Here is a 25,268-nt window from a genome sequence, read left to right on the forward strand (position 1 = left end):
TTTGAATTATAAGAAGATGGAGTTCAGAAAGTATTCTTCTCTTTTCCTCAAAAGGAATTAGAAGTCAGCATGTTGCTATTGCTCCTTGACATAAAGACAGTGTCTTTGTTCTCTGTCCTGTGTCTCTGCATCCTGCCATGCCATCACAGCAGAGTGTACTGTACACCACTGTAAATGATAAGAGTTTCAATAGGCACTTTAGTGGAATTAAGAAAAATCTAACACTCTTCCACCGTGATGCCACATAGCTATCTTCGTTCTATGTTGTCATGTCAGTAAATTGTATTTAATAGGCCTGAGCTTGTCTCAGTGTGTTTCCAAAATAACAAAACGAAACCAAGCAAGTACACCTAATAGGAATTATCCTGTGTTGGCAGAATAAATCAAAATTGACAATATGATAAATATAGCAACTTGCTAGAAACCAGATAATCAAAGGATTGTGTCCTATAAAGCCTGGTGTGTGTGTGTGTCTGTGTGTGTGCATGCGTGTGTGTGTGTGTGTGTGTGTGATTTCTACGTGTGTTTCTTTTTCTTAAATGTCTCCTTTTGGTTGTGTTTTAGCCTTCGCTGCTGCCCTAAGTGACTTTATCAGGGTTATAATTGTCTTCTTCACCAAACATGTCTGCCAAGACTTTAAAGCGGGGTCCCCAGTCTGTTAGATAGTCGTAGTCCTGGTCCGCTTCGGTGGTGAGAGAGTCTATAGAGCTAAGGGAGTCTGCTACTGATCCATTTCCTTCATACGCATATGTTGCCAATGAATCATATGGTGGGGCAGTTGGGTCCACATCATTCTCCTGTAGCCTTTGATTAATGAAATCCCGTATGTCTGTGTTATCTTCCACCGGTGGTCTCTGACGAGGTAAACAGAGAGAGTCTGGCTTTATATCCCTGCGAATTTTGTTATCTTCAATCACTTTTGGATTTCTCAGAGCACCAATGTCGAAAGCCTGGGTGTCCTCCTCCCCACCTCCTTCATCATCATAATGGATAACGTTATCTCTGATGTCTTCTTTAGAGGTCATTAGAGTGTCTTTCTTCTTCTGCCTCCGAAGAGCTACATACAGCACAACGATGGCTAGAATAAGACAAAAATTGCAAATTAAGAATGTAGTTCATATCTCCATAAAATTGATCAGGGCTGGCCAACACGTTATTTTCAAAGTAAACATATTATATAATAAGGATCATATCTCTGTTTACATTGTTCATTGTCTAAGACTCAACTTCATTTTGAAATTGTAGCTATCAATTTTAGCAAAATTTTTCACAAAATCAAGCAATTATAGTCTTATATTTAATTTATATTATATTTAAATATTTGGGTATCAGTTAAAAAAGTGTATGTTACAAATTTTTTTAAAAGAATGGTTGTTCTAAGCATATAGAGAGATGTAGAGTGTTGGTATAATAAAACTTGAATATTATAGCCCATAACTAACACATATTATTCATAGCTAGATTTCCCGGTTGCAGCAGTTACTTATATTTCTAATGAAATAAACCCAAATCTTCATGTGACAATCACTTTTAAGAGCAATAAATTTTAAAAAGGAAAGGAAGAAAAAAAGGAAGGAAAGGAGAAAGGAAGGAAAGAAGAGTATAGAATATAAGGGCCTTAGTTTTATAAATCATGTCAACCAAGACCTCTAACTATTTCAATTCTGTGTCCTGCCATATTGAGATATTTTCCAAACCAAATGCTTAGTGTTCAGTTTATGTTCATGAAGCATGATAAAATTTTGGAATACTTAATTTATACACTCTCATAATTTAAATCTTTTTGTTCCTAGTTGATGCACAGGAATGCATTAAATTGAAAGTGTTTATTTCAGGGCACCTGGGAGGCTCTGTTAGTTAAGTGTCTGCCTTCAGCTCAGGGCATGATCTGGGGGGTCCTGGGATTGAGTACCGTGTCAGGGTCCCTACAAAGCAAGGAGACTGCTTCTCCCTCTCCCTATGCTCCTCCCCCTCGCTCAAGCGCACGTGCTTGCGTGCCTACCTGCGTGTTCACGTGCCCGAGCTCTCTTTCTATCTCTATCTCAAATAAATAAATAAAAGCTTTAAAAAAAAAAAGGAAGAAAAAGCATTTATTTTCTCTAGAAGTGAACGGGCACAGATTCAAATGATGAAGTCAGCGCTCAGCTTTGCTCATCATAAAAGCCCCTCTTCTTCCACAGAGGTGCTCACACGTTGAAAGCCAAAGCGTGTTTGATGTACCGAAGCCGGGTCTGGAAGACTCTCATCATAAGATTAGAAATTAGAGACGATTGCGTGTTGACGAAAGCTCATTTATTCCCTCTTCCTCCACAATTAAAGTTTGACCAGCTGGAAGGAGGGAGGGGATATAGATAGAGCTTCTGTACAATAGGCCTTGAAGAGGTGTTTAGCTCTCTGCACTCCTCCCATCATTTAGGGAAATCCAAACACTAAAAAGACTGTTGCTCACCCAGAGGGTGAGTGAGAGACTGCAAGCCTCAGAGCGATGCCCTGCCTGTAAAATGACTTTGGAGTTGCTACGACTGAGGAAGGCACTACTAGCTGATGTGTCTGAGGGCCCCCTACAAGATACGTAGGCACCACAAGACGCTCTTGCTTTCCCTCGTCCCAGGAAAGATCTGGAAATGGCTAAGAATAAATGGAAAGATCTGAAGGTGTCTGAGATTGGATAAGGAAGTCCGAGAATAGTTGGATTTTTAAGTACACCCCATGGCAGGACTAGAATTTACCATTGCCTGCTGTATCCCGGCAAGTTCGTGCGCTACAAGTGTGCGAGTGCACTGTGGACGTCAGGGAGCACTTGGAGGAATGACTGCAGATGGCAGCACGTGCTGCCGCTGACCTGAGCAAGACTGCTCGCTACACTGTAAAAGGGCCAGAGAGGCCAAAGGTGAGCACCCAGAACATGCCAAGTCATGCTAGGTTGATACGGAAATACTCTGGGACTCAGGTGGCTCCTCGACAAGAGAGAAGCATTAAAAAGCAACACTCGATGTGAGGTTAAACGGCTAATTGCTGGTGTTCAATTTCAGATGTGAGAATGTTATTCCGAATCTCCCCTTCTAAGGTTCATATCATCAGCACAGATGCCAGAGATAATGTATCATAAGTTATAAGGATAGAAAGGAAACTTTATTTCTGGACACCAAAGTTACCTGTGCGAAATTAATATCTATACCATGCGAATTGGACCAGAACTGCAATCTCCAAACTACCATGAGCTTCTGACTTGGAGAACGTTCTCCATAAACTATGATATAATGCCTTACTCCACGCTTTACATCCTAGTTGTGTGTGTGTTTTTTTTTTTAATTTTCTATCTTAAGATAAAGGTATGTATCTACATTTGTGAAGCATATGTAAACGGATTCCACAATGCCCAATTGTATATCGGCTGCCTTTTGAATTTAAAGAAATGACTGGCAAAACAGAAAAGCTCTCTCTGGTTTTGTGAATCTGCCAGTGAATTAATAAGTGAAGGGAGGCAGCGTAACAGAATTGATGGAAGAGGGAAACCCCTAAAGTAGATTTATATCAATTCTTACAGAGATGTTACAGAACACATTACCTCGGTCCTTTTTCTTTTGCAGTGTTTCTAGATATTTCGGTGTGTTGTGTTCTAGTGGGAATGGTTAGAATTTTGATGTGAGGAGATGTGAGAAAAGGGGAATAATTACTTTTGGCTGGCAGTTTAAACAGAAAAAAAAAATTGGGGGGTATTTTCACTTTCTCTCCCGCCTTTCCTGCTCTTTCTCTTTTCTTCCTTTATTGAATTGGCATTTGAGAGCTACTGTTCATCTAGTCTATTTTTAAAGATTATATAATATCTTATTAGGTGGCAATAATTACTGAATGTAAAATGAATTAAAAAAAAAACACTCAAAAAAACCCACTGATGTGAGATATTTGTTACAGAAAATTTCACAATTACATTGTGGCAAGGGCAACAAACTGTTATTAGTCGAAAATCCCCAAGGACTTGAACATAGTTCTGTGTTCTGATGTTATTCATTTATTCCTAGTGGTATATAGACACGAGATATTACATAGAAAATTACCATTAATAAAAATATCATTCAATAGAGATCATTTTCCTTCTATCCAGATGTGACATCTCAATGAAGAAAAACCTGATTTACATGGCAAATTGTGAAGAGAGAGGCACAGAGGAGAGAGAGAGATGGAGAGAGAGAGAGAGCGATGTGATTAATATTGAAACCAACCTAGGAGTATAACAATGCACAGGAGGATTGCAATCAAAGCCCCAGTGCTGAGTCCCACAGGTAGAAAAATTGCTTCCACATTACAAGACAGGATGGTACCATCAGAGTCACATCTACAAACTCGAATAGTCATTGTGTTTGTGCTGCTTTGCACAGGATAGCTGCTGTCTTCTATTACAACAGGGAGGAAGTACAACTCTTGCTGCCTGCGGCTGTATCCATTTCTTCGGGTCTCAATTCCAGCTGTGTTGTCTACAAAACATGACAATTGTGATAAGAGGGTTACTAAAAGCTTCGCTTCAAATCTTAAAGTTGGTATCAAACAGTAGGAAGCCCTTCCTGCATCAGCAAAATGCATCCATATTTTAATTCTTCCTTTTATTATTATGAAAGCCACCAAATGTAATCAAATGTATCAAAATAATCCTTAGGAAAAGAAGAAACATTAATCTTGTCCGGTGTAAGAATTAAATTTTCAATTCAGAAAGAACATAAAACTGTTTATAAGACTAGAAGTATGTTGTGTTGACCCATTTGTGTGTGTGTGTGTGTGTTGACCCATATTTTTTTAACATCAAAATCTCATTGAGAAAAAAATACATCTGTGGGTGTTTTCTTACATGGTAGAAGAGCAGAGATTACAAAGAATGAGTCTGCAAAATATCTCACCTAAGAACCTATTCATTAAAATACAACAAATGTCAATTTAGCAACTGATTTTTTATTTTTCCCAGATCTGTATCTATGATATATATGGTAAATATATATATACATATATATAGTACATGTATACATATATATATGTATACATGTATATACATATATCTTTCACTTTTGTACATTAGTTAGTATAACAAAAATGGAAAAGAAAATAAAGTGTGTTAAAAACATCAAGATTCATCAACAATTTTAAATATAATAAATTATAATAATAAATTATAATAATCACTACTTTAATATAAGCACAAATTTAATTCATTTTAATTCTGACAAAATCAACAACATTTACTGTTTACTTAGAATAATTCAAGGCAATAAATATTTTAAATTTTATATAAATGCAATTAATACTGCTATTGAAAGTATCATTTTGCATGGATTTGTTCTTTATTTCTTTTATTTCTACACATAGAAGTGGGAAGTTGGTTTTATTCATAACACCATTTCATTTTGTGTCTATTAAAATAACTCCTAGAAATATTTTGCTATTTTTAAAAATGTGTTAATATTTAGTTTATTATAGCCATACATGATACCCACTTTGGAATCATGGAAACTAATTTTAGAAATATATATTACTCATTAAAATACATGTATGTCAGAAAAATATTACTATCTCAATAATATTCCATTCATCTCTTTGTATATTCTAGATTCAATAACTAAATATTAGGCAGCTTCTCTAGACTCATTTCAATAGAAACGCGAAGTTGAGAAAACTTTACTTGATAAGACTGTTTTACATGGGAAGATGACTTGGTTATTACATAAAGGATATTTTTTAATTGAAAAAAAAACAAAATGCCAAATGTCGATTATAATACTCCTTATGAGACTTAGTAATGCTGGGTACTTATGATGACAGTAGGAATAAAGAAATGGGGACTAGTTGAATTAACATTGAAATCTTCAGCAACGGATTGAATGCTTGAGTCTGAGGAAAAGGAACAGTCAGGATTGAAGTTTGAAATCTGAAGATTATTAATAAAAATAGGGGCTGGAGAAACTGATATATTTACCCTTGAGGTGTCATGGATTCAATGTTGCTGAATGCATTGTATCAAAAGGCATCCTACACTTTTGTTTTGTTTACAGTAGCCCCCTCCCCCGTTATCCACAGTTCTACTTTCTCTGATTTCAGTTGTCCCAAGTCAACTTTGGCCTGAAAGCAGATGATCCACTTTTTGATGTACAATCCAAAAGTCATTTCGTCTCATCACGTAAGCATTTTATTATCTTATGTCATCACAAGAAGAAGGGTGAGTATAATACAAAATAGTTTAAGAAAGAAAGAGATCATATTTACATAACTTTTATTAGAGTATATTGTTACACTTGTTCTATTCTTATTGCTGTTAATAACTTACTGTGCCTAATTTATAAATCAAACTTTATCATAGGTATGTGTATATAGTAAAAGACATATATATACAGGGTTCAGTACTCTCCATGGTTTGGTTTCAGGCATCCACTGGGTGCCTTGGACCATATCCCCCAACAGAAGAGGGGGGATTACTGTATTTTCAATCTGTTCTTATTATTGATATACGGCCATAAAAAATCCATTGTGCTGTTCATGGTGGGGAAAAAAGATATTAAACCTCATGACCACTGTTAAAATAGTTTCTACTGAAGAACAGGTAAAGTTAATCTATATCATATAAACTATAAATATATATGCACACAATGGAGTTATTTGGCAATAAGAATCTTAGAAGGAAATATTTCCATTCGTGATAAAATGAATTAACCTGGAAGGCATTATGCTAAGTCATATAAGCCAGACAGAGAAAGAGAAATGCTGCACATGGTAACATTTATATGTGGAATCTAAAAAAGATTAAAAAAAAAAAAGGAACTCCTAAAAACAGACAGTAGAAATGTGGTTGTCAGGGGCCGGGTGTGGAGAAAATGGGGAAAGATTGGTAAAAAGATACAAACTCTTAATTATAAGATGAATAAAGCCTGAGGATCTAATGTATAACACGGTGACTATAGTTGATACCATTGTATTATAGAATTGAAATTTGCTAAGTGAGTAGAACTTAAACCCCAGGGGGGAAAATAATTTAATAAGGTAAATATGTGAGATGAAAAGAAAGTTTCTATTCAGTTTTTTAAAACTTACACTTAAAATATAACAAGATAAAACAGGGACTATAGTAAATGGCAAATGAATAGCAATGTTCAAGCTGTGAGAACACACTATGCTATGAGGCAAAATGATCTGATTCTTATTGTCATGATTAATCAGATATAGATTCTCCAGCAAAAATACAATGGAGGAAATAGTCGACTTATGTTCCTGGATGATGTGACCATCTACCTTGTTGCCCAAGCCAGGGATCTGGAAGTCTGATTAGTCTTCTTCTCCAATATATTTACATATGGATTCTATGCAATCTAGCATCAAGCCCTATGAATTCTGTCTCTATCCATTTATCTCCATTAGCCATTATCCTAATCTAATACTCTCACCCACTCTTGCAATAGCATCAGAAGTAATCCTATATCCTCCTATTGTCTTTTCCACACTACAACCAAACTGATCGTCCTAATGCAAATCTGAACATAATATGCTCTTGTAAATCTTTCAAAGACTTCTGAAGTCATTGGATTTAAGTTATAATCCTTTCAAATGTCTTGTAATTAGGGTGACCACATGGTCTGATTTGTCTTGGACAGCCCTATTTTATGTGAGCTGTTTTAATTAAAATTACTAATATTGTCCACTTCTATTCTCTAAAGTGTTCTAGTTTTCATAACAAAATATGTGGTCTCTTTACTTGTAAGGCTTTTCATATTTGGGACCCTGTTGTGTTTATAGCCATTCCTCACATTACACCATTGGATGAAGCAAATCCTCAATTTCCTTCTGTGACAAAATGTCTGATTTCTTTCCTCTAAATATTTGCAGAAACGTAAATTTCTCAGACATCCTTTTACTTCTGTCCATCATCATTATCATCATCATTATCTCATCACAACTGGTTCATTTGTTCTATAAGCATAGAATTTAGTAAGAATTTAGCTTTTTACTATCTAATATTATGAACTCAGATGTTTCTAATCCCAATTTCATAACTATGGAAACTTAGAAGGGATAAAATATCCACAAGTCACAGAACTAATAATTTAAGAACTGACCAGTACTTAATTTTAATATTTGTAATCCAGTGTCCATTGTACTTTTGTAGTGAGCGTAACAGTAGCAGACGTGATAGCAATAGCGGTGGCGGTGATGGTAGCAGTGTTGGTGTTAGATATGAAAGTGCAGATATGATGGTAGAGGTGGTAACTAAAATGACCTTGGGTATTGTTAAGGATTTGCATGCATTATTTTATTTAATATAAATACTATGAGGTTGATTCAGTTCAACTATGAGTTTAAAATTATTTAGTTAATACATTGAGAATCTGCCATTGAGGACATCATGGAGTGGGAATGAAAACGTCTGTCATTCTAATTACAAAGCCTGTTATTCTTTTTTTTTTTTTTTTAAATAACACACAGTGCAGCACAGGTTAAGAATAACAGGCTTTGCCAACTTGGGAATGCAAGTTGGCAAAGCCTGTTATTCTTAACCTGAGCTGCACTGTGTGTTATTCAAATAAACCAGTTACTAAGAAGTTACCTATTAGTTTGTGCAAGTAATGTGCATGTGGAACAAATGATATATTTAAAACACAGAAAACATTCAATTTCCCAGATAGGCTGTTTTTGCTTGACTCATTAAGGAACTGTCCACATTATAAATGGAAGCAATTTGCCTCATTAGATACAATCTATATAGGTTAAATATTTAATTTACTGCTAGCTATAGAATTTTGTATTTCTCATATATGGATTTCCATATTTTGTGAACTTGAGTGCTTTTAGAAAAACATTGATTTCTACCTTTGTGTCCTTCTACAAAGTTACATGATAAGAGGTAGGTTTTTTTATGTGGTTAAACTTACTTCTGAAGTCACGGACTGTAAAATTTGGTTTGATGGCAGCTTCAGGTGATAATCTAAAGGAGAATTGCTGCCCAGCAGGTGAAAGATCTCGGTCTGCAGCGCTGACTATCTGAATTATCTGAAACAAAGTTGAGATGAAACTTGAAGTCAGTCATGAGTTTCAAAGGGAACTTTACATACACCGGGCTAATAAGTTTATTCAATGATGCATGCAAGGAGGTAGAAATGACATTTTTAGGATTCATATCAGTGGGCCAATTATTTACAAATAATTTTTATGACCAAATATCTAAACATTTATAGTTCATAATGGCAGGTACAATTGTAGGGTATGGGCCAATTCCAAATCAATATCTGCATAACTAAAAAACTTAACACCATTGAAAATTCTCACTAATAAGCAAAATAAAATTAAAATGCACTTGCTTGCATTTTAAACTAAATAAAATAAATGCTTTCTAACCCAAATATGAAAATGCTTACTGGAAAGAAAATCTCTGATTATTTAAAAGCCCTTGCGATAGCAAAATTTTAGTACAGTTTTGTTTGTGAGGATGAGTTTTATTTTCTTAAATAAATAAAATGATGAGAAAGAGAAATACAAAGGATGTATATCTGTTTTTGTCCTTATATTTGTTTTCCTCCAATGAGCAAGAATACTAAATGTATTTTCATAAAGTTTTTTTTTTTTTTTTTAAGAAGTAAGCACTAACAACCCGGTTTCAGAATTTTTCCTAAATAGCTTCCACAGGTTGTATGTTTAGTAGTTAAAATTCTGATACTTCAAGAATATGCCCTTAAGAATTTGGAGATTAAAAATAACTTCTGAGAGCCAAACTGTGAAATTGATAATTAACTACATAGATAAGCAAATTATAATAGCTTTGAGGTTGTGTTTATTAACATATCCAATGGCTTTGCATCAGAAAGAATTTCAGGAAATATGTGTAGAAGAGAGTGAGAGCAGAGTACTGCTCAGGTGATCCCTCTCTTAGACTAAACTTGACTTTCCCAGAAGAAGACCTTACATTTCAAGTACTCTATCTTGGTCACAGTGGGCAAAAGCTTACATCATGTGTTCTTAGACTGATGCCATTAAACATGTGATTTATTTTTTTAAATATGTGATTAATTTATTATTTTTTGTTTTCATTCCATGGCTAAAACTCAATCTTATTACTATGATCTACTCCCCCCCCATAGAGTTGTGTGCATGTGCACATGCATAGACAATCACACACTCACACAGAAACATATATACTGTGACTTTGAGGGCCTGGTGTCATATTAATAATTTCACAAATTAGTTTTCTAATGAGAATTTCAGTTCCCTGGTTCAGTGTGAATCAGTCAGAATTCTGTAAAACTTCAATTTACATAACTCTACATAAACTCATATGCTCAGTCAGATCACTATATCCCATCCATAAATTTTCTGTAAATTATTAGGGGATTGGTTTGCCAGGTGTTTTGTTTTGTTTTGCCTTTAACTACTATCAGCAAGCATAATCATTTACTAAATGAAAGTTGTTTGACATCAAAAAATATCAAGAACATAACTTTAGAATGAAGCAATGTCCTTTCAAACAGCAGACAGAGCAGAAAGTTTTGGGATAAACAGGCACTTATCTGGAATTGACACTTGGGAGTCATTGCCCTAAGGAAAAAAAAACTCTCATACTTCAGGAATTCACTATATATATATCACTGTTGACTTAGATAGCATCATCTTTCTCTCTTTTCTCTTTTGTCTCTTCATAGATAACACATACATACATAAACATGCATACATATTCGATTATAGGCCAGAAAAGATAGTCAGTTCCTATACATAGTTCCTAGACAATGGGCAGAATACCTGGGGTCAAGAGCAGAAAATGCTCACATACCATATTCCCTGAAAACTCAAGTAACATTTCAGGGCTGCTCTTTGTACATAGATGTGACCCAGTAGAAAACCCAATAGGTATTTATTAGAAAAAGAACGTCCAAGGATCCCACAGATTGCTTACCACTTTGCCCACATGTAAGAAAACCAAGTTATCTTGGGTCATTTCTACTTTTCCCAACTTTTTAAACTCTTTAATTTACTAGACAAGCAGAGAAGCATCAAATAGAGTTCTATTTCCAAAGGACTTTCATTTTGTGCATTACAAGAGTCTGATTGATGGAAAAAAATTAATATCCCTAACTATCTAAAAAAAATAGAAGATTGGGGTTTGGGGCTGAGGGTGGTGGGATCTGGAAAGTGAGAATTTGGCTAAGTTGTGGAATTTCAGAAAACTTCTTGTAACTTCTCAAATAACCAAATTGGTTTATTATTTGCTTAAACATTTATGCGTCGACTCTTCTAGACACCAAAGTAGGCACTGGCCTTAGCCCATGTAAATTGTGGGTACATTTAAGGTGATAAAGGGTTAAAACTTTGTTTTAATGCATCTCTGTGTCTATTCAAAATTAAGGATGCAAATTTATCAATTGGGAAATCTGACTAAATAAGTCATGTTGTAATAAAATTAATACTTCCCCCAAGTTATCAAAGATTAGATCTGTACAGTCCACTAGAAGTTTCTATACTGATGGAAATATTCTATATCTATATGGACAAAAAATGGTAGCCACTTATTACATACAGCCATTGAACAACTGACATGTGGCTAGTATGAATGAGAACACTGATTTTTAATTTTACTTAATTTTAATTTAATAGCTACATAGATAGTGGGCATCATAGGATTAGGATTATGGGACGGATTTTCTACCAAGCATTATAAAACATTCGAATTGAAACAAATACTGAAGACTGAAGAATAACTTTTTTCAATAAAGATATTGTTTCAAATATTAAGGTTTTTTTCAGGAAGAATTAAAACTTCAAATTTACTTAAATGAAGAGTTATGCTATTTAAAGGTGATTAAAATACAAAGCGAACCAAGCATACTGATATATTTTTCCTTTGGAACTTAGGTGCACAGTATGGGATTAATCATATTCTTATTTCATGGCATATTCTCATCATTTGCTCATGCTTGATTCATTCATTATATCATATCATGTCATCATACCACATTATATTATTTTATTCATTCATCTATAATAGTCTAGAAAAAAAACTGGGTACCCAACACCATTCACATTAAATCTAGGATTTGACAGTAACTTTCATAACCATGTGGTCCTCCCTCATGACATCTCCCACTAGAACCAGAGCAATATTGACTTAATAAGGAAAATGTAATTCCGAGATTTCGAATAGCCCAGATTTCTACTCAAGGCCACCAGAGAAAGAAGCCTTACATTTTTAATGGGCTACAGTGCTTTTCTGTACCCCTTCATAAAGCATGTGAGCAAAGCAAGAAACACTCTAGAAGAATGCACTCTAAAGTTGTTTGCTTACTGGTTTTATAGTCACAGATTCCATAGAAATTCCATAGTAAAGGGATAGGAAACATAGCAGATCCGCAATCCTAGACTTTTTAGTTATATGAAGAATATTCAGTAGGCCATCATCACTTTTTCCCTTGGGATGTTACTTTTACATCCATAAATGCACCCTTAATTTATAAGTTTACTATCTCTTGTGGGTTTTTTTTTTTTTATGAAAACATATGATCCAGGGGGGAAAAATCTATCTATCATTATCAATGTCAATATTGATATCAATGTTGGGGTGTGTGTGCATGCATTTATGTATGGTCCTATACCCTGAAACATATGCATATAGTAGGTCTTTATATGCTATTAGTTAACAATATTGATAAGATACCTGTCCTGGTTTGGCATTTTCACACACAGCTGTCTCATATGGCACAGATATTTCTGGAGGAAATTCATTGACATCTAAGACATTAATCAATATGTTGACTTTACTGCTTAATAATGGGTTACCTGTTGAAAACATAAAAAGAGAACAGACAATTACAAAATCAGGTCAGTTATTGCTCTTATAGTAAATCATATTAAACTTTTTTTTTATTTTTTAAAAACATTTATTTATTTATTTCGGAGAGAGAGGGAGTGTGTGTGAGGCTTGGGAGGGGTGTACAGAGGGAGAGAGAGAGAAGCAGACTCTCCACTGACTGCGGAGACCAAGGAAGGGCTGCATCCCAGGACCCTGAGATCATGACCTGAGCCGAAATCAAGAATCAAAGGCTTAACCGACTAAGCCACCCAGGCATGCCTTAAACCTTTTTTTTTTAATCAGCCATTATAAAGAATCCAAACAATCCTTCCTTTATGGGCAACTGTGAAGTGTGCCAAATAGAAATGACAAAAGGATGGCTAAGTATGGTATCAATGTTTTGCTGTTGGAGCATTAGCGGTACACTGTACCAGTGTTCATCCCTGAAACTCACTCACCACCAAAGTTGAGGTCAACTATCTCGCTAGTATTTTATCAGACATGTAGCCATCATACCAGAGTTAGTTCACAGAACCAATCTTCACCAATTGTGGTAATTTTCACTGGACAAAATGTGTCTAAATAAAAAACTTTATTGGGTGGGACCATCTACATATTTAAAAAGTTCTCTCAAAATGATTCTTCCTAAAAATGATGATAAATTACAAGGAAAATGAAGGAGAGAGGACTTTTTATAAAGATTTAAAAAACAGACTTAAGGAAGCAGAAGACATAGATTATGGGAAGCTAGGGATACACCCTGAAATGACTTGCTGGAGATAAGAAAAGAAAGAATAAACAAGATTTTCTTCCTACAGTATATTTAAAAAAAAGTGTTGTTTGAAAAAGTGCCAAAGTCCCAGCACAAGTTTTAGCCCCAACCTTTGATACATTACCTGCCTCTCTGTCGTTTGTTGAAGAAGACTCAAAACATAACATGCACATTTTACCTTATTTTTATAAAATTTTGCCGTATGAAATTTTACAGATGGATAAATTGCCCCAAATTGTTGAAGGACCTTACCCAGAGTCACACATTTAAGGGGATCCTAATTTGGATTTGGAAATCCAAATACCATGCATATGCCCCCATACCTTCTCTACTGATTGGTTTATGTGTTAAATCTTTCATCTGCAGCGCTGCCGAAAAGTTATAATGTTAGTATTCTTTTAGACCTGTATCTGGATTCTTTTAAAGAAGCGTACAAAATCTCAACACATGACTGATTCTGCTAACTCTCCACTATCCTGCTGTGCTAAGATTTATTAGGAAATTATAGGCACTATAAACAGTATCATAATAAATGTTCACATATTCACATATGACACAGTGAAATCCATCATCGCGTACCAGTACACACACAGATAACACAAAGTGAGGATGAATGGTATATTCTGTAATATGGGATGTGCTAACAGAAGGTGTATTGGTAATCCTGGAGAAGGCTGCAGGAAGTATCTATAATTTAAAAAATTAATATTGCCCACAGGGAATTATCTTATTTGGTAGAAAATTTTGGCTGTTTTCACAAGTTATTTAATCTACCTGCAATTCAGTTTCTTCATATGAAACACACAGTATAAATAGTCCCTAATTAATAGGTTTGTTGTATTAAGTAAGTGGTGGTGTTTTACAAAATGTTAGATCACCTTTGGTAAATTACATTACTCTTATTACCAAGTGCACTTCTTGAAGGTTATCTAGTTCTGCATCTATTTTTGGTGTTAATTGCTCCTATAGCATAATATGTAGATAAATGTCAACAATTTGGTTAAACTTGGTTCGCTTTCCTAAGAAAAAACTGGAAATTATCAAAAATAACAAAAATTTTTAAAAAAGCAAAATTATGCCTAGTATTTTATAATGCTTACAGTGTACCTATATTCTAAAACATGTTATGTAGATTAACTCTTTTAAGGTTCACAGTAACTCTCTTATAGACACTATTATTATCCCCATTATTGCATGTGGAACTCTGAGGAACAGAAGGGGGATGTGACTCTTGCAAAAATTACAAGTTGAAAGGAATAAGATGGGGTTCTGGTTCCAAGTTCATGCTCTTAAATTCTAGTATATATTATGTATTAGAAAATAACTGAAATTTATTTCACTACTGAAAAAATAGACAACAAATTAATATTACAGATTAGTTTAGGAAGTTCATGTGAATTACTTAGCCTACTCTATTTCCGCCAACATAAAAATCAGTCTCCGCTTTCCGTTTCACATGCTATATAAAGTACACGTCCTGAGGCCATATAAAGAGGAAAGTTTTGTGCATGTTGTTTATTTGTTTTTGGATTTTGTTTGTTCATTTGAGAGAGAGAGGGAGAGATGAGCGGGGGAAGGGCAGAGCGACAAGCCAATTGGGAAAGGAGTAACATCTCTGTTCAAGAACTACTATGGTTGGGGCGTCTGGGTGGCACAGCGGTTAAGCGTCTGCCTTCGGCTCAGGGCGTGATCCTGGCGTTCCAGGATCGAGTCCCACGTCAGGCTCCTCGGCTGGGAGCCTGCTTCTTCCTCTCCCACTCCCCCTGCTTGTGTTCCCTCCTCGCTGGCTGTCTCTCTGTCGTATAAATAAATAAAATCTTTAAAAAAAAAGAACTACTACGGTTAAGCACTGAACTTTTTACAAGAGAATATAATTTGTTAGAGTAATATAGATTTTTTTCATTTATGCATATAATTCAGAAAATTATATTGAGGAAACAATGACTCATCTAATCTGTATTTGGGACAGCATGATGAAATTTATTTAATCATGACTTAGCATGAGCATTATTATCAATACTTTTGCCATGTAGAAACTAGTTATCACTGAATACTTAGAGGGGAGTTTCAAGTATAAATTTAGTAAATTTTATTTTATTTTTAAAAGATTTTATTTATTTATTTGTCAAAGAGACAGAGAGCACACAAGCAGGGGGAGTGGCAGGCAGGGGAGAAGCAGGCTCCCTGCTGAGCAAGGAGCCTGATGCCCACTAGATCCAGTATCCCGGGATCAGGACCTGAGCCAAAGGCAGATGCTTAATAGACTGAGCCACCCAGTTGTCCCTGAATTTAAATTTTAAATAACCAAATTTTAAATAACCAAAATCTTACATGACTAATTGCTGTGTTCTTTGTAGTCAAATCATTTAAAATTCCAATTATTTATTGATGCATGTTGTTTATATTTAATAACCAGCTTATTAATAGTTTTTGGTTCACATAATAAAATCAAGAAATCATTTTGTTTTTATCCCCTATGCCTTCAAAGGTGTTTTGTTAGATATTCTTTCCCCATCCCTTGGTGATATCTCAGTGAGCTCCCTTAGCTTTCTGAATCAGTCTGAGTTAGAATTGCCTTATTAGTAGTATTTTCAAGTACAGTTTCAATTAAGAAAGCAAAAAGGTAAAGCCCAAATTACAAAAAAAGGAATAAAGGGAAAAATCACTGTTTATCATAAATGAGTTAAAATACTATAAAGAATACTATGAATTTATGCCAAAAATCTAGTCAACATAAATGAACTGAATAAATTCCTAGAAAGACACAAATTACCAACACTGACCTTTAAAAGAAATACAAAACCTTAATAGACCTTAAACAAATGAATAAACTCAAGTTGTAATTAAAAATCTCCCAACCAAGAAAAAACTTATGTACACATGCCTTCACTGGGGGAATTTTTTTTTTTAACTTCGGGGATTTTTATTTTTAAAGATTTCATTTATTTACTTGACAGAGAGGGAGAGCACATGCAGGGGGAGCGGCTGTCAGAGGGAGAGGGAGAGGGAGAAGCAGGCTCCCTGCACCCTGGAGAGCCTGATGCAGGACTGGATCCCAGGACCCTGGGATCATGACCTGAGCCAAAGGCAGACACTTAACTGACTGAGCTACCTAGGTGTCCCACTGGGGGAATTCTATCAACTATTTAAAGATCACAAAATACCAATACTTCACAAACTTTCAGAAAATGGAAAAGGAAACACTAATTCATTCTATGTATCCTGCTATCAAAGCCAATGAAAAACATCACAAGAAAACCAAAACAATATGGGCTAATATCACTCATAAACATAAGTACAAAAATTCCTTAACAAAATATTAAAAAATCAATTCCAGAGCATACTATAAAATTACTACATAATGACCAAATGGCATTTATCCTAAGGATGTAGGGTTAATGTCCAAGAATTATCAATCCAACACACTGTATTAATAGAAGAAAACAAAACAAAACAGAAAAACACATGGCCATCTCAAATAGATTCAGAATTTGCATTTGGCTACATCTTATATCCATTCGTAATTTTTAAAAAATCCTCTAAGAAAGTAATAAATGGGAGGCAAGATCCTCAACCTAACCTAGTCTATCTACAAGAAGCCTATAGCTGACATCATACTCAGCAGTGAAACAGTCAGTGCTTTCTCTCTAATATTGGGCACAAGACATAAATGGCTGTTCTTGCCACTTATATTCACCATTGTACAATCAAATGAAAATAAAATTAAAAAAAAATTCAAGTATCCAGATTGGAATGAAAGAAAAAAAACTATTTTTATTCAAAAATGGCATGACCCTGTTGGTAGGAAATCCTAAAGCATCCACAAAGAAGCCAATAGTTATAATAAAGGAGTCCATCAAGTCCACAGGTAAGAGCAATATAAAAAATGGCAACTGCACACTTAATAGCAGCAAATAACAAACCAGAAATTAAATTGAGGGAAAAAAACCTCAATTTACAATAAAATCAAATATAATAAAATATTTAGGAATAAATTTAGCAAAATAAATGCAGGAATTATTAACAGAAATTCATAAATCATTGCTGAGAAGTAAACTGGGCTGCTGATGGAAAGGACTGCCAGTGATGGAAACAGAAAATTGTACAATGACTTTTGAAAATGGGTTGGAACTTTCTGTAAACATTAAACATGAACCTATAATGCAGCAATTCCACTCCTAGGTATCTACCCAAGAGGATGAAATAAACATCCACACAAAAACCTGTATACAAATGCACATTAAAGTATTATGTATACACTTCAAAACTGACAAAAATGCCAATGTCCATCTTTGGTGAATGGAAAAACATTGTGTGACCTATCCACACAATAAAAATTACTTCAACAATAAAAAGGAACAAAACAGTGATATGTGCTACAACAACTTGAATGAATCTCAAATACGCTGTCGTCTTTGATAATAAGGCCGACATTGCTCCTTGGAGTTGGATTAGCTGCAGAAAGCAAAAAGTGTCAGTGACTTTGGATTTCTGAAGTCTTCAGAAGATTCCAGCCTCCAGCTGTCAAGTCTTCCAGATTTCCTGGAGGAGATATTAAGCCATTCCTTTTAGATGAACCCTTTTAGGGATGCCTGGGTGGATCAATGAGTTGTCTACCTTTGGCTCAGGTCATGATCTCAGCTGAGGTCCTGGGATTGAGCGGCAAGTGGGATTCCCCACTCAGGGGGGAGCCTGCTTCTCCCTCTGCCCCTCCCCCACCCTGCTCATGCTTGCTCTTTCTCGCTCTTTCAAATAAATAAAATCCAAATAATAAATAAATAAATAAATAAATAAATAAATAAACAGACCCTTTCAGAATTCCTGACCCAAAGAAACTCTATGATAATTTATCATGTAGCAATAGATAACTAATCCTGGTCATAAATATTAAAATATATTTTAAAAGGAAAGAAAGATTCTCACTAGGGCTTGAGCTGGAATGGACCCAACAGGGCCTCATGACAATGCCCATGGTAGGGGGAGCAGGCCCTGCTCCCAACTACCATGCAGAAATCTTGCCCAAGGGACCTGTCACTAGAGGTCTAGCTGCTGCTTTTCTCACTGCAGGAAGGTAGCCAAGGTCTGCAGATATTTCCAGGGAGGCTTCTGTTTCTATGGAGAGAGAGACAGCTATCTGCATCCCTGGAGTGGGGTCTGAGCCCATTTACCTGCCTTCTGTACCTATGGTTCGGGGCTGAGCAGGGGCCTGCGGGGCACAGAATGTGGTCTGGAAGGGTTGGCCAGCAAGGCAGGAAGGTTGGTGACAGTTTCTGGAAGTCCCTGTCTCCATTATCTGCTGACAGGAATCAAAGCTACTCCCAGGACTCTCAGCCCAAGGCAGACCCTACTTGGGAGCTCATGCCCCATTTCAGTGCCTGGACCTTGAGAGCGAGCAGGACAGTCAGGGCTTCATGTGTGGCACCTGCATTGACAAGGTGTGGGATGAGTCATAGGCATCCTGCCCAATTGCACCCATGCCCCAGGCGCCTGTGCACCCTGGCAAATGAGATGACAGGACTTCCCACAAGACATCATGAAGGCCTGTCCCCAGTACCATGTCCATTCTGGCTACATCACCCCCAACAAACTCTAGGTGAGCAAGGAGGCTGAGAAGAAGCAACTCATCAGGAGCTTCAAGGCTTGGACCAGCCAGATCCTATGGCAGTTCTTCATGTGGGAGGATGGTCACTGCCCCTTCCAGTCTGACTGTATTTACCTGCACCAGCTTCTGGCTAAGGCCTGAAGCTCTGGTTCTCTCTGGCCAGAGAATATGCAGCTGGCTTCTGTGATGGAGGTGCTGGGCCCAACAGCATTCCTAGGGCACCAAATTAGAGGAAGAAGTATTCACAGGCTGTGCCCTGGCTATGGCCTTCTGGGATTCAGAACTCCTACTGGATCCCAACAGTTCTTACCATGGCTGCCTGTAACCAGGACCAACATGTGAGAAAGGGGACTGAGCGCGCAGGGGGTGCTAGGTGGCAGGTCCCGTTCTGGGCTAGGTGGAAGATGAAAGTAGTAAGCTCTCTATCCGCATACACAGGAGCATTGACACAACTGAGGAACATAGGGACAGGTGGAGGGCTCTGGGGAAGAGGAAGTTGTTCTCACCCATTTGTCTGGGCCTTAGTTATTACAGTAGTTTTTTGTGGAATGATCTTGGAAGAAAACAAATAAAATGCACCTAAACCATGAAAGAAAGAAAGAGAGAGAGAAAGAAAGGAGGGAGACAAGAAGGAAGGAAGGAAGGAAGGAAGGAAGGAAGGAAGGAAGGAAGGAAGGAAGGAAGGAAGAAAGAAAGAAAGAAAGAAAGAAAGAAAGAAAGAAAGAAAGAAAGAAAGAAAGAAAGGAAGGAAGGAAGGAAAGAAAAAGAAAAAAGAAAGAAAGAAACAGAAAAAAGACAAGACTGGCATTTCTTCCTGAATTGGTGCTTTTCTCATCTGAAGTTTCATTTATCATATGGCTGGTACTTGATCCTGGTGGTTTGCTAGACGCCTAGCTGGAGGTAGAGACAAGAACACTCATTCACGGTCTCTTTACATAGATTGGGCTTCTTCTCAGCATGATGGCTAAAGTTCAAGGGCAAGTATTTCAAAAGTGAGAGAAATCCAGATGGAAACTCTTGCATTTATGACCTAACACAGTCACATAGAAATGCATCTCCTCTGTGTTAGTCAGGGCTGTCACTAGTGCACTTCAAATTTCAAGTGGAAGGAAGATTGAACCCACTTCTTGATGGAAGGAATGTCAGCCTCACTATTAGAAGAACATATAGGAAGGGAAAGACAAAAGGTATACCCAATTTTTGGAACCTGAAATCAGAAATCTCTTTTAGAAATGGTTCATTAGTAACTAGCATTGTAACCTTTAATAAATCCTATGAAAACTGAATTTTATTTATTTTTTGTAAGTTTTATTTCAAGTAGGTAGTTAACATACAGTGCAATATTAAAACCTCACCAAAGAGGTAAAAGACCTGTACTCTGAAAACTATAAAACACTGATGAAAGAAATCGAAGATGACACAAAGAAATAGAAAAACATACCATGCTCCTGGATGGGAAAACTAAATTTTAAATTTTAAAAGGAAGTAGAATTGATATCAATTTAGGTCCCTCATGCCATCTTCCTCAAGGCTAAGGAGTTTTATGGGGTAAAGAAAAGCCATTGGCTTTATCCACAGTTTTCGTCAATGTAGTATACTGGGATTCCACATAAGATTTCATTTGACAAAGTATCCTGACGATCTACAAGTCTGAAAATTTCAGATCTCTAATTGTCTACTTAGAGGTGAGAAAACTTTGGGATAATCTTGCCCTACATTTTTTTTTTTTTTTTTTTTTGTCAGACCCAAGACTGGAATCCAAGTCTTAGTACGCTTGTCACTGCTCCATGATGGATATCAACGAACTCAGAGAACACGAAGGCACAGCGCCTGAGATCTGCGCATGTGCATGAGGATCGCTTACTCTCAAAGAGTAATGCCTACAGGGCTGTCCAGGCCACCATGCTGGGAGAAAGCCCAGTCTACACTCAAGGGTCAAAGTGGTGAGTTTTTTAAATTATGTATAAAATATTCAATAAATACTGGCCAAATAGTCGAATATTTCCAAGGACCAGTGAGAAATGCAGTCGAAAATGTTTTGAAAACTGTAAAGCACTGACAAACACAGGGTTCATAGTATGTTAAAATATGCCGAAGCTGTTAGGCTTTCTTATTTAAAGACGACATCTGCTTTTGAATAACTATCAGTGCTAAAAATTCAATTTTGTGACTATGTACTAAATTGTAATTACAATAACTTCAAGAATGAAATCTTAACTTTTTATGACAAAAAAACACTGAATTATAGTGCAAACTGGGCAAGATCCAATGAATAAGTAGCACAGCTTTCTTTTTCTTTTCTCTTTAAATCAGTTCATTTTGAAATTACAAGTTAAGATAAACCATTTCTAATAATAGCTCTGTTCAATTACAGTAGTATGATCTGTATCTAGACTGAGCAATCCATAAAGAGGATTTAAATTATTCATGTATATCTATGCTAAAGTCAAATATTACTTTCTATGCTGTTGGTGACAAAAACTGATCTCTAAAGAACAAGGAACCTTTAAAAATACCGCCAATCAATTTTTTTCCCCAATGAAAACACTAGAGGAAACCTATCATTAATTTTAAATATTTGCAATAACATAAAACCCTAGATAGTCTGAATTCCTTTAGAACAGGAACTGCTTCATATTCATCTTAAAACCTCCAGGATTTAACACAGAGCCTAGTGCATTCTAGCAAATTGAACATATCAATGGACAAATATTCTTTCAAAAACAGACTAAACTGAGAAGAAAGTGGGTTCCATACAGCTGATAAAACAGGAAATTTCCATGGATCGTGACCCACCAGCACCATGAGAGTCAGCATATTTTCCTTGAATTCATCCATGGTCAACACGACTATCTATGAAATAGATGCCATTTCACTTTATGTTAAATTCTCAATAATTTAAAAAATTCTTCTTAAGTGACTTTCTTTAGTCTAACCACAGCAAAATTAAATTAGTATTTGGAAGGCAAATAAAACCCATTATTGATTTGATTAAAAAAAAGAGGTGATTTTATACAAGTAGTTAATAGATGTCAGTCAGTACACAATCAAATTTCTGAAACATGCAAACTCACTATAGGATTGTAATGGATAAGCAGTCTAACAAGCCTAGCTAGACAGATAATAGATAGATAGATAGATAATAGAGATAGATAGATAGATGATAGATAGATAGATAGATAGATAGATGATAGATAGATAGATGACAGATGATAGATAAATGTCAAGACTAACAAAAATTTCAATTTAATTTTATGAACATTGCAAATGTATAATTTTTTACTAGTTTGTACTCTATCTATACATATGAAAATCACCTTGATTAGTTCAACTAATAACTTACTTAAAATATATCTAGTAAGCTTAGGCAAGTGATTAATTGTCCATGTGAAATTCTGTTTTGGAGTGAGAGAGTCCAGGACTCCCATCTTCATTTGGTCACCACTCCCAGTGGGACACGGAGCTACAAATGAAATATCTCTGAGCTTCCATTTCCTCACACTCACAGTGTGGACCATAATACTCATCTTGATTTAATATATATTAAGCTAGTAGAATTGTTTAGTATATTAGTTTATATTATTATTACTACTTGCTATTATTTCAGAAAAATTAGGTACTTTCTTCTCATTTGGTCTAAGAACATCATTTCATGGCTAACTATGTGGCATGCAGGCAGATGAAATTCTTCAGAAAATTCTATCACGAAATCTATTTCTTTGTGTTTAAACACTTTATCACTTAATGACCATACTATGGTCATTTATAACCTTTTGCCACTTCCCCCTACAGGTTGGATAAGAATACTGTTAAATCTGAAGTCCCTGGAATTAAGCATAATTTTCATAGTTATAACTTAGTAAAATTCTCTATTTTGGTCAATTTCTAACTACTAAACTTTAATATCCTTATGCATAGATTTTGGTCTCATTTTTCTCATAACTCACAACAAGTTGTGCCTATACCAACTTATGAAAACAAATGTGTGAATTTATGTTTAGCCTGAATTATGGATAGTAATGCCGGAGTTTAATTTTTCTGTATATATGAAGATAATACCATTTGCATTATGTTGAAGTAAAAAGAAGTAATAAAAAATAGCTCTATATACCAAATAACCTAAAAAATAATTACCCAACAATTTAATCCCAACTCATAATGATATATTTACATACAAAATTTTCCCTAAATATAGCAGTTAGTGAGTCAATTCACTGATTTTTTACCTGTTTCATAATAAATGCAAACAGTCCATTGCCATCCGCATAACTACTGACCAAGAAAAGAAGAACCGTCTCTGGTATCATTTGTTTATTTCATAATTATATAAAATATGTTCTAGGGCTTTAATGTAGATATTTTTAATTATCTTTGCCTAATGATATTTGCTACAGTAATGCCAAAAAATATTGGAACATATGTGTATTGAAAGTTTCTGATAATTTGAATGAAGTGAATTTTTGGAACTTCCATCTTTCCGAAAATTCTCAAGATTAGTATAATAAAAACGGCAAAGCAGTAATGCATAAAAGAATTATTAGGAGTCTAATAAAATTATTTGGATCTCCAACTACAGCAACACTGATTAATGACTGCTTTTTAATTAATTGGAAGTCATTCAATCATTGTAACATTTCATTTGCCTGAGATTTTTTATGTAAGGGTCAGGCCAAAACACATGCTAGTTCAATCTGCAATAAGGTATACTTACATAATTTTTTCTTCTTGGCAGTACAAGTGTAATCTATTTATTTCTCAGTCATTCACCATGATGATAGTTTCCTGCTCAGCTGGCTAGTTTGATCAATGAGAGCACCCTTATGCATTACAATATGAATAAATTTTACTTTTAAACTCTGTGATTTCAAGCAAAATAAAACCCATAATAAGCTATTCTTATTGTAAATCTTTAATTACCATGTGGTGTGTGTTCAGCCTCTTTATTTTTTCACATGGATACATGCATTTACCCCAGCAGACTTCCTTGGGGCCCTAAAATCTACACAATGGTCTTTGGATAGGTACTGGAAGGGAACAGGGGTACCTATTTTAGAAATGCTAATTTGACATCACTCTTATATTGTATAAGAATATATACCAAAGTTTATTTTCTAACTACAATATGGTTAAGCTATCCCCTAACATTCCAGATGAGTGAAATAATTGCAAGTTAACATGAAAGAAATGATGAGTAACAAACGTAATTGTAGTAGGATGCAGTATAGGAGGGGAAAAAAGATGCCAGGTGTGAGAGAGCCCAGGAAAACGCTGTAAAGAAAACAGGTGTCCTCCGCAAAGGGTACACCGGCATTCTGTTCTCCTGATGATCTGTCTGCTCAGGCAGCTGACTGGATGATCTGCTTGCAGAGCCTACCTGAGCAGGGAGGGCAGATTTGGAAGACGGCTGGACAGAGAAACCATCCAGCAGAAGAACAGCTGGGAAGTCCCTGTTCCATATGACAAGGATGTGTGAGTTTCCTCAGGGTCAAGGGGGCACAACACAAAGTCAACACTGAGAAACTATGCTATAAACGCACCCAAGAAGACTGCCCTCTATGCAAGGGGACCCTGGAATTAAGAAGTTGGAAGGTCTACCACCTGGGTACCCATAACAAGTTCCTATGTACATGGGATGTCCAGAGTTCCCCACATCAAATAACTCAAAGATCACGTAAGAAGACAATGTTTGGGCAACTGCCCTAGTGCCAGTCCACTTTAGCCCTAGAAGCAGTGGCAAGCAACAGAACATTATATGGGGGCAGGTAAGAGAGACTTACGTCTCTGTCCTTCCCTCTGTCTTTTCCACCCTAACCGGCTGGAGAATCTGCACCCCCACCAGCGAGGAGTCACAGTTCCAACTTACGGTGTCCTTGAGTCCTGCAGTCAGCTGTTGCTGTGTAACAACAAATGACCCCAAAATGCAGTTGCTTGAACTAATTACTATTTTAGTCCTTCTCACAACACTGTGAGTGAAGCATCTGGGCGGGGTTGGTCCGGGCATATGTTCCATTTCACAGGGCAGTGGCGGAGGCTGCATTGTGGTATTGCGCTGGCGAATGGCCTGGGCTAGAGACTCCAAGACAGTTTCA

At 36.0% G+C, this 25,268-nt stretch overlaps 1 protein-coding gene across 2 annotated transcripts in view; it reads right to left on the reverse strand.

Annotated features, from left to right (window-relative positions):
• Positions 1 to 578: 578 nt before the first annotated feature.
• The window catches only part of CDH12 (cadherin 12), a 258,791-nt gene continuing 234,101 nt past the window's right edge, over positions 579 to 25,268 (reverse strand). For both annotated transcript variants that reach the window (XM_026506726.3, XM_026506725.3), the window contains 4 exons: positions 12,671 to 12,792; positions 8,904 to 9,021; positions 4,224 to 4,475; positions 579 to 1,078 (listed from right to left, as the gene is read on the reverse strand). In XM_026506726.3, coding sequence (XP_026362511.2) covers positions 579 to 1,078; positions 4,224 to 4,475; positions 8,904 to 9,021; positions 12,671 to 12,792 — 992 coding nt within the window. The remainder of the gene's footprint in view (positions 1,079 to 4,223; positions 4,476 to 8,903; positions 9,022 to 12,670; positions 12,793 to 25,268) is intronic.

The sequence above is a fragment of the Ursus arctos genome, unplaced genomic scaffold, assembly GCF_023065955.2.
Source record: "Ursus arctos isolate Adak ecotype North America unplaced genomic scaffold, UrsArc2.0 scaffold_15, whole genome shotgun sequence".
In the NCBI taxonomy this organism is placed as follows: domain Eukaryota; kingdom Metazoa; phylum Chordata; class Mammalia; order Carnivora; family Ursidae; genus Ursus; species Ursus arctos.